The 18,567-nt window shown below is 35.3% G+C and overlaps 1 protein-coding gene across 1 annotated transcript; it reads left to right on the top strand.

Annotated features, from left to right (window-relative positions):
* Nucleotides 1–9,559: 9,559 nt before the first annotated feature.
* LOC138836268 (olfactory receptor 5P6) lies at nucleotides 9,560–10,504 on the top strand. The gene has a single exon (XM_070034760.1). The coding sequence runs from the start codon at nucleotides 9,560–9,562 to the stop codon at nucleotides 10,502–10,504; it is 945 nt and encodes a 314-aa protein (XP_069890861.1).
* The last annotated feature ends 8,063 nt before the right edge of the window (nucleotides 10,505–18,567 follow it).

The following is an 18,567-nucleotide window of genomic DNA, read 5'->3' as shown; positions in this document are numbered from 1 at the left end:
CAAACAATGGAGCTGCTGCCAGGACCAATCTAGATGAATAGATTACATGAAAAAATGTATAAATGTAGTGATTTCATTGCTCATCACATAAGCATTTACAAGTACCAGTACATGAAAAGATGATTCATCTATAATTTTAAAAATAAGTTTAGCAAAAGCACCCTCAAAATTCCGTCCTATACTGTCTCTATCCCTTTATATTTACATTTTCTTCAATCTATATAATATATGACATTAAAGCCAAATAAAATCCTAGCTACATGAACATAACCACAGGAGGACTGAGTGTACTAGAAGGAAACAAAGTAGTTAAGCTGTTGCAACAAAGGCTCAGGTATCAGCTCATAAATACTTACATGATTCCTAAATGGTAAGTACACAGCTAAGAATTAGCTACCCATTGAACTATGATTATAGATATAGTTTACTATAGTTTACTATATTATCTATATTTACTATAGTTTATTATATTATATATATTTACTATATATATCTATATTTACTATAGTTTACTATATTATCTATATTCCAAAATGATATAATTTTTGTTGTATAGAACTGAGTTAGCAATCTGGTGATGAATATAAAACATGGTTATGTCTGCATAGAAGTGGTGAATTCCAAACATTCAGCCCAGTAGATTGATTGCCTGTTCCTTTCCCTACTGCATTATAATGAAATTAAGTTGTTGTAAGAACCAGGTCCATAAACCTACCTATAAATAGAAACTGGCTTCCATTGACCTGCTTAATGCTAACATTTTATAGTATTTCACAGTTTTATACTGCAAAATAGCTATCAGCTAAATAAAACCATTTCCGAGAAGTAGTCATTTTGTTTCTGATACTCAGCTAAATAAAAATTCTAAATTAGGGGTATCGATGACTTTACTTATTGCTTTGCAAACTGTTAAAATTGATTTATTGTTTTTATGCTTTTGAAACAGAAAATAGTATTTTATATACACATTGAATTGCCAGTGCAATCCCTATGCAAAAAGCACTTCATACTTAGCTCAAATTAAAGTTGTTTCATTTAAACAAATAATTTTCTACTGGAATCATTTCTAATGGTTCTTTTCCTGCATGAAGTCAAGACATTTTGGACACATTATACAGCTATAAAAAAGCACATATTAAAAAATTCAAAGAGGATCTCTGTGCTTGTTTCAAAATTGATCTTGATGTTCCAAATCTTCTGTGTGTGTGTGTGTGTGTGTGTGTGTATATGTGTGTGTGTGTGTGTATATATATATATATATATATATATATATACTTACACATTTTTCATAAGGCCTACTCATCTAAAAAAATCAAATGGATGAATAATCTTCTGCAAAGATTTGTATAACTTTACGTTTAAAAGTCTTCAATTTAATTATTAACATTTAAGTATCAATACAAGCTGAGGGCAGTGCTGAAATGATCATGTTTGTTTCCTACTGTTAAGTAAATGAGCAATCCTGGTAATGAATCAAAACTAATTACTCACATGAAACTGATGATGTAAAAAGAGCAAGTCAGCCCAAATCACTCACTATCTGATTGATGGATTACATCTGCCATATTGCTACACACATGTACTGTGGACTATATAGAAAGTAAATTTTCTCCAATAGGAAGTGAAACTTGCATCAAATTAATGAACAAAATCCAATTTCTTAGGTCTTGAAAGTTGAATTCACTCATCATTCTGTAGTCACATAAAGTAATAGTGGTTATATCACTCTTAAAAACACTTTTGTTCTCCCTTGTGGAGAAATCCCAATTGAAGCTGGAGATTCAGCTATGAGTTGGAAAGCATCATGGAGCCTCATCAAGTTCTGGAGTGATTATTGTACAACTCAATTCCCAATACAACACAACTGGTCTTCCAAGATGCTACCAATTCTCTGGTGGTCAATTTATTCTTTTGTTTCTATCTAGATGCTCTTGCAGACATCTCCTAACTTTAATGTTTATAAGAGTATTTAATTAGATAAATTGTCTTATAGAGAAAATACTGTTTCCAAGTTTGCTTTGATAGCCATGATTAAGAAATGGTACTAAATTGCTGGAATGAAATAAAAACATTAATTTTTAAAAAGATTTATTTTATTGTTATATAATATATACAGATATTGTATATGTATATACAATGATAAACAGATGGGTCACATTTACATGTGTCTGGTAAGAAGTCCATTTCCTTTCGTACAATTTCTTCTAGTCCCTCATTCTCTCCAATTCCCTCCATCCCATATACAACCACTAGTTGTATAGTTCACCTTCATCAGTGTCCAGGGTGCTCCACTGCTGCAATTTTCCACACTTTTTCTGTGCTCTCCTTCCCACCCTCCCGCAGATATGCATGTGAATATATCATATATAATGTAAAGCGTACAGAATCATAAGATAAAGAAGAAAAAATAAGAAAAGATTTTCTTTCCATATCTTTAGGGTTCATTTCAGTGTGTATATATTTATATACATAAGAAAAGGCACTTGGGAATTGCACCTTCGTGATTCTCTCCTAAGACTACCTCTTTTGGTCTCACTGTATGTGAGTATCTAGAACCCTGTATAATTTGTCATATTCCAGTGTATTTTATATCTAACTTCCATATATCATAGAGAACATGCCCCATTTGCCCCCCCCCCCGATCTTGGCTACCTTGCTTAACATGGTTTGTTCTAGTTCCATCCATTTCCCTGTAAATGACATTATTTTATTCTTTCCAACGACTGTGTAAAATTCCATTGTATATAGGTACAACGTTTATTGGATCCACTCACTAAGGTGGGGCATCCGATTTGTTTCCATATTTCAGCTATTGTGAATAATGTGACAATGAACATAGATATGCAGGTGTCCTTGTCATATCCTGGTTCATGATGCTCAGAGTAGGTGCCTAGGAGTGGTATGGCTGGGTCATCGGTCTACGTTTAGTATTTTGAGAAACCTCCAGACTGTGGTCCAGTGCAGTAGGGTTCCTTTTCTCCCACATCCCTACCAGCAATTGTTGTTGCTTCAATTCAAAAATGTTGGGCAACAGGTAATTGTAACCCCTCTGTACAGTATGTTCACAAAAAATTTAAAAAAATAAATAAATAAAAAATTTTTAAAAACTAATTAGATAAACGTTAAAAAATGTTGGGCAATCTAACTGGGATAAGATGGAATCTCAGGGTTGTTTTGATTTGCAGTTCCTTTATGGCTAGAGATGATGAACCTTTCCTCATGTGTTTCTTTGAAATTCTGACCTCTTCTTCTGAGAAGTCTCTCCTTAGGTCCCTTGTCCATTTGGTAATTGGTGTGTTAAGTTTGGGAGGGGTGAGTTTCTTGAGCTCCTTATATGTATTGGACAGTAGGCCTTTGTCTGATGTATGGTTTTCATAGATCTTTTCCCAGTCTGATGGCTGTCCTTCTAGGTTAGCAACTATGTCCTTAGCTGTGCAGAAACCTTTTACTTTAATGTGCTGTCATCCCACTTGTCCAGTGTTTCCCCTATCTTTGTGTCCCTGGGACTCTATTCAGGAAGTTCCTGCATATACCTGTAAGTTCTAGTATTTCTGCTACTCTCTCTTGCAGTAGTTTTGGATTTTCTGGTCTGATGTTGAGATCTTTGAGCCACTGTGAATTGCTATTAGTGCATGGTAAGAGCAGGGATCCACTTTTATTCTTCTGCATATGGCTGCCCAGTTTTCCCAGCACCAAGTGTTGAAGAGGCTATGTTATTTCCACTGTATGTCTTTGGCTCCTTTGTCAATATCATATGACTGTAAGTATGTGGTTTTATTTCTGGGTCTTCTAATTGGTTGCAGTGATGTTCAGGTCTATTTTTGTGCCAAAACCAAGCTGTTTTTTTTTGTCATTATGGCTCTGTAGTAGAGCTTGAAATCTGGTATTGTGATGCCACCCACATTATTTTTTTGCCTAGAATTGCTTTGGCTATTCTAGGTCTTTTGTGTTGGATAAGAATTTTGGGATTGTTTCCTCTATCTCAGTTAAAAAACATCATTGGGATTTTGATTGAAATAGCATTAAATTTGTATATCATTTTTATATCATTTTGGCAGTATGGCCATTTTCACAATATTGATTCTATTTGTTCATGAACATGGAAAGTCTTTCCATTTCCTGGTCTACTCTTTGATTTCTTTCTTCAGATTTTTACAATCTTTGCTATAATTTTTTTACATCTTTGGTTAAGCTACTTCCTAGTTATTTTTTGAGGCTATTGAAAATGGTTTTTTCATGAATTCCTTTTCTGCTTGTACATTGCTGGCATACAGAAAGGCTACTGACTGATGTGGGTTAATATTGTATCCTGCTACTTTGGGGAAGGGGTCGATCAGCTCTAGGAGTTTGGAGTGTATTTTTAGGTCCTTTAAGTATAAGAGCAGAGCATATCATCTACAAATAGGGATAGGTTAATTTCTTCTTTCCCTTTCTGAATCCCCTCTATGTTCTTTTCTGGCCTTGTTGCTCTGGCTAAGAATTCCAGAACTATATAAAAGAGGAATGAAGAAAGTTGGTATCCTTGCCTTGTTCCTGATTTTAGGAGAAATGGTTTGAGTTTTCACTGTTCAATGTGATAGGGCCTGTTGGCGTGTCATAGATAGTCTTCATTGTTTTAAGGAAAGTCCTTTTTATTCCTAGATTCTCCAAAGCTTTTTACATGAATGTATGTTGTATTTTGTCCAAGGTTTTTTCTACATCTCTTAAGATGATGATGGGGTCCTTGTCTTTGGCTCTGTTAACATGGTGAATTACATTTTTTGATTTGTGTATGTTAAACTAGTCTGTATCTGTGGAATGAAGCCTGCTTGGTCATAATGTATTTTTTTATTGTTTTGGATTTTGTTGGCTAACATTTTATTGAAGAGCTTTGCATCTGTGTTCATCAGAGAAATTGGCCTGTGGTTCTTTTCTTTTCTTTTCTTTTCTTCTTTCCAGTTTTGGGATGAGTGTGATATTGGCTTCATAAAATGAGTTTAGAATTTCTCTCTCTGATTCTATTCATAGAAAATCTTGAGGATTATTGGTATCAGTTCATCTTTGATAGTCTTATAGGATTCAGCGGTGAATCTAACCACCCTTGGCTTTTCCTTGTTGGAAGACTTCTGATTATTTCCTCTATCTCATAGTGTATTATTGGCTTGTTTACTTGGTTTGTTTCTTCTTGGTTCAGTTTAGGAAGATTGAGTGTTTCTAAAAATTCATCCATTTCTGCTAGGTTTTCTTTCTTTCGTGAATATAGATTTTGAAAGTAGTCCTTTATAATCATTCAAATTTCTTGGATGTTCATTGTAATGTTTCTTATGGTATCTATGGTCTTATTGATTTGAATCTCCTTTCTTCTTTTTCTCATTAATCTCACAAGTGGTCTGTCCATTTTATTTTTTTTTCAAAAAACAAACTTTTTGTTTCATTGCTCTTATTTATAGGTTTTTTTAGTTTCTACTTTATTGATTTCTGCTTAATCTTTGCTATCTCTCTCCATCTAGTAGTTTTAGGTTTGATTTGTTCTTGTTTTTCTAGCAATTTTAATTCCATCATGAGGTTATTTACTTGAGTTGTTTCTATATCCATAAATTGTTTGTACAATTACTGAAAGATAATAAAAAGTTTTAATGAGAAAACAAATAGTGTAATTCCTGAGAAATGAAATGTCCAATTTCAATAAAATAAACATGGAGAAGCAGATACTTGAAAGTGTTGTAGTGGGGTCAAGGGGACAGGGGTAGACAATGAAATGGAGAATAGGAGGAGAATGCAATATATATCCTATAAAATTACGATGTGTGAGAGAAGGGATGGGTAGGGAGAGATGGGTAAGAAAGTTGAAAAGGGTGACATTGATCAAGATGCATTGTATTCATAAGCTGCTATGTTAAATGGCAACTCCAAAGTAAAACTACTTAAATATAATTTTTAAAAAGCGCTGACTAATAGGATACCATTGCAAACAGCAACAGCAAAAACAGAAACAAAAAACAAATTACTTAGTAGCACTTTTTGAACGTTTAAAGCTAATGTTAGCATTTCCCTGAAATTTAGCACTTTTTTCAATGTCATAATCTTCAAAGTGTTCTTGAACTAATATTTATCTCTAAGGCAATTTATTTAATTACTCTCTTGAGGAAATACAAGAAAATATTTCTGATGTGTACATGAGCAGCTAGATAGAAACATGAGCATAAATTGATCACTTGAGAATTGGTAACATGTTGACGAATCAGTTGTGTTATGTGAATTGAATTACTCAGTATTCACTCCAAAACCTGATAAGGCTCCATGATGCTCTTGAATTCATAGCTGGATCCTCAGTTTCATTAGGGATTAATCCTCAAAGGAGAACAATAATTAGAAAATGACTTGTTCTCTCTATACATATTCACCATGACTTTGTGTTGCTACCAAAAGATGAATAAATTCTCACTTCAAGAGGTAAGATATCAGTGGCTCTGTGGCTCAAGTGGGAGAGTGCTCACCTTGATCTGAAGAGCCGAGGGACAGAACATAGGCCCAGAGCCCAGAGTTCAAGCTCCACGACTAACAAAAAAAAAAAATTAGGAAAAGAGGTAAGATATTGACTTTCATTAGTTAATCTTCTCTTTTAATATCATTTATTATTTGAGAAAACTTTACTGTCTGTAGTTTGCAATTTTTCACATGTCATAATGTGAAAACTGGGCTGATGTAATCAAGCAATCAGGTAGTGGGTTACTTTGTCTGACTGTCTCTGTTTACATCACCTATACACAATCCATTACTGGGATTCCTATTTACTTAACCATAAGACAGAAGCAGACACTGTGTTTTCAGTATTATTCAAATTTTAGCACTCTAACAATATGACAATATACCTTGGGGTTTTTGTAATACTTAAAGAGTTAATTGAAGTGTCAAAAGCCTGAAGATGTCAAAATTCTTTTGCATCTGAGTTTTTAGTGTCACTTAAACTTTATAGAAAGCTTAGTGGACAGAATCAGTGATTTTAATTCTTCAGTATGTACTTTATTCTGCAATGTTATTTGAAATGACTTTACTTCATGTTAAAACATTGCCAGTTAGAAATCATTATTGTTTATATATACCACATTTTCTTGATCCATTCATCTACTGAAGGGCATCTGGGTTGGTTCCATATCTTAGATATGGTAAATAAGGCTACAATAAACATAGTTGTGCTGGTAGCTTTAGCATGGTCTTGTTTGTGATCATTTGGGTAAATGCCCAAAAGTGGGATTGCTGGGTCATAGGGGAGCTCTATGTGGAGTCTTTTTTTTTAATTTAATTTAATTTTATTTGTGAACATACTGTACAGAGGAGTTACAATTACATGGGCAGGATAATGCGTACATTTCTTACCAAGCATTGCAGCCTCCTCCTTTGTTTACCCTTCACATCCCTTCCCAGCCTCCCCCCTCCCCCCCAATCCCAATCCTTCTCCTCCCCCCCCCCCACCGACGTTGTAAAGCTCGTTTTGGATATGACAACTTGTACTTCTCATTGTTGCCACAGGTCCACCTGTATCCTTAAACAACTGGTTTTTTTCCATCTCCTTATGTGGAGTCTTTTGAGGAACCTCCATACTGCTTTCCAAAGTGGTTGAACACGTTTACACTCCCACCAATAATGTAGTAAGGTTCCCTTCTGTTCACATCCCCTCCAGCATCTGTTGTTATTAGAGTTCTTGATTATAACCATTCTAACTGGGGTGAGATGGAATGTCAATGTTGTTTTGATTTGCATTTCTTTTATGGCTAGAGAGGTTGAGCATTTCTTCATGTGTCTATTGGTCAGCCTTCTTTCCTCTTCAGAGAAGTTTCTCTTTAAGTCTTTAGCCCACATATTTATTGGGCAGTTGTTTCTTTGAAGATTTGCTTTTGGGGGATTTAATTTTTTAAGTTCCAGGTATATTTTAGATATGAGACCCAATGGAATTCTATTCCTCCATCAGAAAGAATGACATTGCCCCATTTGTTAGGAAATGGAAAGACTTGGAAAAAAATATATTAAGTGAAGTAAGTCAGGCCCAAAGAAACATAGGTCCCATGGTTTCCCTTATTTGCAATATCTAGTATATGTCTGAGTCAAGCAGAAAAGGTCAGATAGTTTGATGTTAGGGGAATGAACCCTAAGTTAAGTATTCAAGTGTGGGTTTTTTTTGTTTTTTTTTTCCTTTCATGCAATTGTTTCTAAAATATTTATAAGATGATTTCTATGTTGCTTTGTATGTCCCCCCCCACGGTTTAACCCATACTTTCACTGAATTTGGTGTTGGTAATTTGTGGAGGGGAAGGGAAAAACAAATCGTTTGACTAGGGATACAGGTGGACCCATTGCAACAATGAGATGTACAAGTCGTTATGTCGAAAAACAAACTTTATAACTTTGGTGGGGGGGGGGAGGATCAAGTCGGGGGCGGGGAGGGGGAGTATGGGAAGGGATGAAAAGGGGAAACAAAAAGGAAGCAACAATGCTTGATAAGAAATGTACTCTTGCCCATGTAATTGTAACTCCTCAGTACAGTATTCTCACAATAAAAAAAATTTTTTTAAATCATTATTGTTATGGTAGGCAGTGATTTGTTTCATTTGATAGACCCTACTTTAAGTTGGGCTGAGTATTCAAATTTTCATTATTCATAATGACTGCAATAATATTTCAAAGATTGGCAAAAACTCTACCTGCTATTTAAATCATTTAAACATCCAGTGAATTGAAATAGTTGGTTTTAAAAAGTGGATGACCCCTTTTAATAATTTAGAATTTGTTTCTTGTTATGGTACCGGGAACTATTTTATTTCTTCTCAAAATATTTTAATACTTAGTAGATATATTGAAGCATAAAAAGTCCATGTGATGATATTACTTGTTAACTTTATCAAGGCTACATGAACTGGTTATATACTCAATATTTGATGTATTGATCATTATGGTTTTTATAGTTTAATTTCATTATTACATAGTTACTAAAAGAATAGACAGTCTCTTGGACTTCATGTTTGTAATTTATCACTTGTGTAATTATGTGAATATTTTATATTCTCTTTCAACCTCTGCTAATTCAATTCCACAATGATAATGGAATAAATGTTTTTTAGAACTTTTACGGAATCATATTATTTATAATTATTTGTGTAAGTATATAATTCTAAGTTGCATGCTTACCATTTACTAAACACTCAAATAATTATTAGCTACTATCCAAGTTCTTGCAAAATTCTAGGTAAGTTTATATTTCCACTAAAATGTACATTCATTGTTTAAATATCCACTTCTTTGTATTTTTATTACATGGGTGCAAAGCTCCATTAGACAGTTTTAAGCCATAAGGGTAAAAGAATAAGACAATACAATAAGGATTTTCCAGCGTGTTTGCTAAAAATATTTTATTAATTTGCAAGTTGACACATTGCTGTTTATAAAAATGTACAGGTACTTGAATTACTTTGTTTTTCATTACTTTCCATATTTGTTAAAGAAAATGATATCGTCATAGTTATTTATAAAACTTTCATGTAATTTATTCAACTTAGATTTGTTTTGGCAACAATTCCACTGTATGATGGATTCCCTGGTGGATGGGAACCATACCACAGTGACAGAGTTCATTCTACTGGGCTTAACACAAGATCCAGTCCTTCGAGTCATCCTCTTTATCATCATCCTGTGCATCTACCTGGTGACTGTATCTGGAAATCTCTGCACAATCCTTCTCATCAGAGTCTCCACTCAGCTCCACCACCCCATGTACTTTTTCCTCAGCCATTTAGCTTTTGCTGACTTAGGCTACTCTTCTTCTGTCACACCCAATATGCTGGTTAACTTTTTGGTAGAGAAAAATGCAATCTCCTATCTTGGATGTGCCATCCAGCTTGGTTCAGTTGTTTTCTTTGGATCATCTGAGTGCTTCCTTCTGGCTGCCATGGCCTATGATCGCTTCATGGCCATCTGCAACCCACTACTGTATTCAACCAAAATGTCTACACAAGTCTGTGTCCTGTTAGTATTAGTTGCTTATATAGGTGGTTTTCTCAACACTTGCTCTTTTAACTTATGCTTCTATTGTTTATTTTTCTGTGGACCAAATGGGATCAATCACTTTTTCTGTGATTTTGCTCCTTTAGTTGAACTCTCCTGTAATGATATTAGTGTCTCTGCTATTGTTCCCTCATTTACTGCTGGCTCCATCATTGTGGTCACAGTGATTGTCATAGCCATCTCCTACATCTACATCCTCATCACCATCCTGAAGATGCGCTCCATGGAGGGCCGCCACAAGGCCTTTTCCACCTGCACCTCCCACCTCACTGCAGTCACTCTATTCTATGGGACCATCACATTCATCTATGTGATGCCCAAATCCAGTTACTCCACTGACCAGAACAAGGTGATATCTGTGTTCTACATGGTGGTGATCCCCATGTTGAACCCCCTCATCTACAGTCTCAGGAATAATGAGATCAAGGGGGCTCTGAAGAGAGAGCTTGGGAGGAAAGTGTTTTCTTAGCCAGGTTTGGTATTTTCTAAGCTTCATTATAGAAATAATAATTACAACTATACCAAAAAGTAAACTGATTTTCTGAAAAGTTCTTATAATCATTGATACACAATTTTCCATAGTGAACTTTTAGTAAGCATGGTTCATTTTGAAATGATGTACCAAAAAGTATGAAGTGCTCTGATAAAATCTCACTGAATTTATGATTAAGAATATAAACTGCTGTTGCAAAACAAAATTTGCTAAGAATTCTTTAAAAGATTTTTTTATGTTACTATCCTTTTCTAACTAATTGAAATAAATACAAATCTTCTAGTTTTTAATGTTTTCTAGTATGTAAATTAGTTTATAAGCTCACTGAGTTTTATAACGAGAATATGTCTTACCAAGTTTCTCTCTCCTTTGTCCTTCTCTTTCTATCTTTGATGTTCATGAGCCTCTTGCTTAATGTCTCATGTTCATAGTATGCATAGTGCTTATAGTGTATATAAATATGTTCTTGTTACTTCAGCCTCGGTTGCACAGAAACTCTAAATTGTTAAAGTCTCAGAAGCTCAGGAACTGGAGAGATGGAGTCTTCTTTACCTTTTTAATAAAGGAATATATTTTACTCTGTTGATTAACAGACACCTACATTCTATTAGCGCTTCTATTATTTCCACTAGCTCTTGTTCTTGGGGTCTTGGTTCTTTTCTGCTAGACATATTTATTTAAGTTAATAAATGATAGGACTAATTAAATCTTTGGTCATTTATTTGCTCATACATTTTACACTGATAGAATAATAGCTGGCTCATGTTATGTTTGATCAGCTCAAAGTTTGAGATTTCTTAGAACTCTATGGCTGCATATCTGTGCAGATAACATGCTCTTATACTTAAAGGACCCCAAAAAATATACTCCCAAACTCCTAGAGTTGATTGACCACTTCCCCAAAGTAGTAGGATACAAAATTAACCCACAACAGTCCATAGCCTTTTTTTATGCCAACAACTTACAAGCAGAAAGGGAATTAATGAAAACAACCCACTTTCTTTTTGTTTTATTCATTTTTATTGTAAAAATGTTGTACAGAGGGGTTACAGTTACATGAGTAGGGTAATAAGTACATTTCATAGTGAGCATTGTTACCTCCTCTTTTATTTTCCCCTACCATCACTTCCCTCCTCATCTCCCCAACTCCTCCGGCCCTCCCCACCCCAACATTGTAAAGTTCATTTTCAATATAGTGTCCTGTACATTTCGTCATCACAATGGGTCAGCCTTCATTCTCTGTTAAGCATTCTGCAATATTCCTTCCCCTCCCCAAATTACAAATAGATAGATAGATAGATAGATAGATAGATAGATAGATAGATAGATAGATAGATAGATAGATATAGATATAGATATAGATATAGATATAGATATAGATATAGATATAGATATAGATATAGATATAGATATAGATATAGATAGATAGATAGATATACAAAATGCAGAGCACCAGCATCAAATCCAATGAAAACAGGGTTATACCATGGGGGAAGAACATACAATAGAAACAAAAGAATCACATAGTTTATTGTAAGTACATTAAAAACACTAGCAAGAAAGAAAAACAAAAAACAAAAAACCTCAGGTCCCTTTCTTGGGGGTACATTTTGTTTAACATTATCTCATATGGTCATATGTACATAACATTTGACCTACTCTGCTTGTCCTAGACATGTTCTAGTTACTGCAAACAAGGGAAACCATGGGACCTATGTTTCTTTGGCCCTGCTTACTTCACTTTATATGATTTTTTTCCAAGTCTTTCCATTTCCTAACAAAAATGGCAATGTCATTTTTTTCTGATGGAGGCAGATGTGTATATATATATATATATATATATATATATATATATATGCACACACACACACACATATATATATATACATATATATATATATATATATATATATTCTTGATCCATTCATCTACTGAGGGGCATCTTGGTTGGTTCCATATCTTAGCTATGGTAAATAATGCTGCGATAAACATGGTTGTACTGGTAGTTGGTATGACCTTGTTTGTGATCCTTTGGGTAAATGCAAAGAAATGCAAATCAAGACAACATTGAGATTCCACTTCACTCCAGCTAGAATGGCTATGATCAAGAAATCTAGTAACTACAGACGCTGGAGGGGAGTGGCCAGAAGGGAACCCTACTACATTGTTGGTGGGAGTGTAAACTTGTTCAACCACTCTGGAAAGCAGTATGGAGGTTCCTCAAAAGACTCTACATAGAGCTCACTTATGACCCAACAACCCACTTTCAATAGCTTCAAAAAATACCTAGGAAGTAACCTAACTAAAGATGTTTTTAAAAAAATTATAGCAAAGACTATAAAAATCTGAAGAAAGAAATCAAAGAGGAGACCAGGAAGTGGAAAGACTTTCCATGTTCATGGATAAATAGAATCAATATTGTGAAAATAGCCATACTGCCAAAATGATATACAAATTCAATGCTATTCCAATAAAAATCCCAATGATGTTTTTTGACTGAGATAGAGAAAACAATCGCAAAATTCTTTTTCTTTTTTTTTTTTTCGGGGTCCGGTCGTGGGGCCTGAACTCTGGGCCTGGGCGCTGTCCCTCAGCTCTTCAGCTCAAGGCTAGCACTCTACCACTTGAGCCATAGCGCCACTTCCAGCTTTTTTTCTTTTTGCTTATGTGGTGCTGAGGAATCGAACCCAGGGCCTCTGGCATGCAAGGCAAGTGCTCTACCACTGAGCCACCTTCCCAGCCCCGCCAAAATTCTTATCCAACACAAAAGACCTAGAATAGCCAAAGCAATTCTAGGCAAAAAAAATAATGTGGGTGGCATCACAATACCAGATTTCAAGCTCTACTACAGAGCCATAATGACAAAAAAAAAAAAAAAAAACCAGCTTGGTTTTGGCACAAAAATAGACCTGAACATCAATGGAACCAATTAGAAGACCCAGAAATAAAACCACATACTTAGAGTCATATGATATTGACAAAGGAGCCAAAGACATACAGTGGAAATAACATAGCCTCTTCAACAATTGGTGCTGGGAAAACTGGGCAGCCATATGCAGAAGAATAAAAGTGGATCCCTGCTCTCACCATGCACTAATAGCAATTCACAGTGGCTCAAAGATCTCAACATCAGACCAGAAAATCCAAAACTTCTGCAAGAGAGAGTAGCAGAAATACTAGAACTTACAGGTATATGCAGGAACTTCCTGAATAGAGTCCAGGGACACAAAGATAGGGGAAACACTGGACAAGTGGGATGACAGCACATTAAAGTAAAAGGTTTCTGAACAACTAAGGACATAGTTACTAACCTAGAAGGACAGCCATCAGACTGGGAAAAGATCTATGCAAACCATACATCAGACAAAGGCCTAATGTCCAATATATACAAGGAGCTCAAGAAACTAACCCCTCCCAGGGCTGGGAAGGTAGCTCAGTGGTAGAGCACTTGCCTTGCATGCCTGAGACCCTGGGTTCGATTCCTCAGCACTATATAAGTAAAAAAGAAAAAAGCTGGAAGTGGCGCTGTGGCTCAAGTGGTAGAACGCTAGCCTTGAGCTGAAGAGGGGCAGCACCCAGGCCCAGAGTTCAGGCCCCATGACCTGACCCCCCCCCAAAAAAAGAAACTAACCCCTCCCATACTTAATACACCAATTACCAAATGGGCAAGGGACCTAAGGAGAGACTTCTCACAAGAAGAGGTCAGAATGTCAAAAAACACATGAGGAAATGTTCATCATCTCTAGCCATAAAGGAACTGCAAATCAAAACAACCCTGAGATTCCATCTTATCCTAGTTAGATTGCCCAACATTTTGAATTGAAGTAACAACTATTGCTGGTGGGGATGAAGGGGAAAAGCAATCCTACTGCACTGTTGGTGGGAATGTAAACTAGTACAACTACTCTGGACCACAGTCTGGAGGTTTCTCAAAATAATAAATGTAGACTGATGACCCAGCCATACCACTCCTAGGCACCTACTCTGAGCATCATGAACAAGGACACCTGCATATCCATGTTCAATGTCACATTATTCACAATAGCTGAGATATGGAAACAAATCAGATACCCCACCACAGTGAGTGGATCCAAAAAATGTTGTACTTATATACAATGGAATTTTACACAGCCGTTGGAAAGAATAAAATAATGTCATTTACAGGGAACTGGATGGAACTAGAACAAGCCATGTTAAGCGAGGTAGCCAAGATCAGGGGGGCAAATGGGGCATGTTCTCTATGATAAGTGGAAGTTAGACATAAAATGCACTGGAATATGACAAATTACACAGGTTCTAGACACTCACATACAGTGAGACCAAAAGAGGATAGTCTTAGGAGAAAATCACAAAGGTGCAATACCCAAGTGCCTTTTCTTATGTATATAAAATAATATACACACTGAAATGAACTCTAAAGATATGGATGATTCTTCATTCTTTTTTTATTGTGCATTCTTTACCGTATATACATTGTATTCAAATACATACCTGTGGGAGGGTGGGCAGAAGGGCACAGTATCCTAAGAAAAAGTATGGAAAATTGCAGCAGTGGAACACACGGGGCATTGATGAAAGTGAACTATATAACTGGTGGTGGAGATGGGAAGGAGGGAATGGAGAAAGCGAGGGAGTAGAAGAAACTGTACAAAAAGAAATGGATTTATTACCTGACACATGCAAATGTGACCCCTCCGTATATCACTGTATATACATATACAATAGCTATGTATATTATATGTAACAATAAAATAAAACATTTAAAAAGTTAATGTTATCATTTCATTCTAGCAATTTTGTACCATTTCTTTTTAAATTTTTATTTTAATTTAAAGATGCTGTACAGAGGGGCTACAGTTACATGAGTAAGGTAATGTATACATTTCTTGTCAAGCATTGTTACCCCTTCCCTTCCCCCACTATCCCTTCTTTCCCTTTATCTCCCTCACTCCCCCCACCCCCACCTGAAGTTGTAAAGTTCATTTCCAATAGACTCTCTTGTAGGTATCATTGTTGCAATGGGTCATCCTGTGACCTTGTTTCAGCGTTTTGTTATTCCCCTTCCCCTCCTCAAATTAGACAATATATATACAAGATGCAGTGTACCAAAATTAAGTATAATGACAGCAGGGGATATACCATATGGGGAAGAACATACAAATGCAACAGAAAAAAATCACATAGTACATTAAAAACAACAACAACAACAACAACAAAGAAAGACCTCGTGTCCATATCTTGGGGTTCATTTCACTTAGCATCATCTTATATGGTCACAAGTACATAGCTTTTGAGTTTTTCTGCTCATCCGATAAAATTATCCTAGATGTGTACATTTTTGCAAGTGAGGGAAACCATGGGACCTATATTTCTTTCATCTGGCTTATTTCACTTAATATGATTTTTTCAAGTCTTTCCATTTCCTAACAAATGGGGTGGTGTCATTCTTTCTGAGGGAAGCATAGAATTCCATTATATATCTATACCACAATTTCTTGATCCTTCATCTACTGAGGGGTATCTGGTACCATTTCTTAATCACAGCTATTAAAGCAAACTTGGAAACAATATTTCTCTATAAGGCAATTTGTTTAATTAAGCTCTCCTATAAACATTAAAATTTGGAGATATGTATGCAAGAACATCTAGATAGAAACAAAAGAATAAATTGACCACCAGAGAATTGGTAGCATCTTGGAAGACCAGTTGTGTTGTATTGGGAATTGAGTTTAGAATAACCACTCCAGAACATAATGAGTATCCATGATGCTTTCCAACTCATAGCTGAATCTCCAGCTTCAACTGGGATTTCTCCACAAGGGAGAATTAAAAGTGATATAACCACTATGACTTTGTGTGACTAGAGAATGATGAGTGAATTCACCTTTCAAGACCTAAGAAATTGGATTTTGTTCATTGAGTTGATGCAAGTTTCACTTACTATTGGAGAAAATTTGACTTTCTATGAAGTCCACAGTTCATGTGTGTAGAAACATGGCAGATGTAATCCATCAATCAGGTAGTGAGTGATTTGGATTGACTTGCTCTTTTTACATCATCAGTTTCATGTGAGTAATTAGTTTTGATTCATTACCAGGAGTACTCGTTTACTTAACAGTAAGAAACAAACATGATCATGTCAGCACTGCCTTCAGCTTGTATTGATACTTAAATGTTAATGATTAAATTGAAGATTTGTAAATGTAAAATTATACAAAACTTTGCAGAAGATTATTCATCTATTTGATTTTTTTTGTCAGAAGATTATTCATCCATTCGATTTTTTTTGTCAGTCATGGGGCTTGAATTCTGAGCTTGGGCGCTGTCCCTCAGCTCTTCAGCTCAAAGCAAATGCTCTACCGCTTAAGCCACAGTGCCACTTCCCCATTTGATTTTTTATTAGCGTAGAATATATGATAATTCTCATGTATATATACAGAAGATTTGGAACATAAGATCAACCTGGGAATAAGCACAGAGATCCTCCTTGAATTTTTTAATATGTACTTTATACAGCTGTATATTATATTTAAAATGTCTTGACCTTGTCCATAAAAAGAACCATTAGAAATTAGTTACCAAAAAAAAGAAATGACTGTTACAGTAGAAAAATTATTTGTTTGAGAACTTTACAACTTTGGTGCAGGGAGGAGGCGGGGAGGGAGGGATGGGGGGGGCGAGGGGAGGCTGGGAAGGGATGTGAAGGGTAAACAAAGGAGGAGGCTGCAATGCTTGATAAGAAATGTACTCATTATCTTGCCCATGTAATTGTAACCCCTCTGTACAGTATGTTCACAAAAAATTAAAATTTAAATTTAAAAAAGAAAAATTATTTGTTTGAATGGATTAACTTTAATTTGAGCTAAGTATTAAGTGCTTTTGCACAGGGATTGTAATGGTAATTCAAAGTATATACAAAATACTATATTCTGTTTCAAATGCCTAAAATATTTAATCAATTTTTAATAGCTTGCAAAGCAGTAAGTAAATCACTGATACCCCTAATTTAGAATTTTTATCTAGCCGAGTATGAGAAACATTTGCTACTTTTCAGAAAGGTTTTTATTTAACTGATAGCTACCTTGAAATATAAAACTAACTAGAGGATGCTATAACTAACATGTTAGCATTAAGAAAGTAGTTTTATGGACTTGGTGCTTACAACTTAATTTCATTATAATGAAGTAAGGAAATGAACAGGCAAACAATCTTCTGGGCTGAGTATTTGGAATTTATCACTTGCTATACAAACATTAGCATGTTTTAAGTGAAATGAACCCCAAGATAAGGACACAAGTGGTTTTTTTCTTTCTTGCTATTGTTTCTAACATATTTATAAGGTACCACATGATTATTTTGTTGCTTTGTATGTCCCTCCCCCACGGTATAACCCCTGCTTTCACTGTAGTTGATGTAGGTATAATTTAGGGAGAGAAGGGGAATATACAAATTGTTTAAATAGGCATACAGGCTGACCCATTGCAACAATGAGATGTTCAAGACACTATGTTGAAAAACAAACTTTACACTTTAGGTGGTGGAAGGATGCAGTTGTGGAGATGGGAGGAAAGGGATGATAGGGAAGTGGCAACAATGCTTGATAAGAAATGTACTCATTCCCTTGCTCATGTGATGATTGTAACTCCTCTATACAGTATTTTCACAATAAAAAACGTATTTACAAAAAACATAAGCATGTTTTATATTCATCACCAGACTCTGCTAGCTCAGTTCTATATGACAAAAATTGTAATATCATTTTTGTAATATGTAGTAAGGTATATGTATAATCATAGTTCAATGGGTATCTACCTTGTAGCTGTGTGCTTACCATTTAGGAAGCAGCAAATATATAGGAGCTGCTGCCCAAGACTTCATGGAAACAGCTTAATGCCCTCATTTCCTTCAAGCATACCCAGTCCTCATCATGGTTATTATATTCATCTAGATAGTATTTTTATATGGCTTTAATGTCACATATAGTTTGAAAAACAGGTAAATATAAAGGAAAAGATATAGTATAGGATGCATAGTTGAGG

The sequence above is a fragment of the Dipodomys merriami genome, unplaced genomic scaffold (genome assembly GCF_024711535.1).
Source record: "Dipodomys merriami isolate MVZ:Mamm:240054 unplaced genomic scaffold, mDipMer1.0.p SCAF_25, whole genome shotgun sequence".
In the NCBI taxonomy this organism is placed as follows: domain Eukaryota; kingdom Metazoa; phylum Chordata; class Mammalia; order Rodentia; family Heteromyidae; genus Dipodomys; species Dipodomys merriami.
The sequence above is the reverse complement of the archived record's forward strand: the minus strand, read 5'-3'. Positions and strand labels throughout refer to the sequence as shown.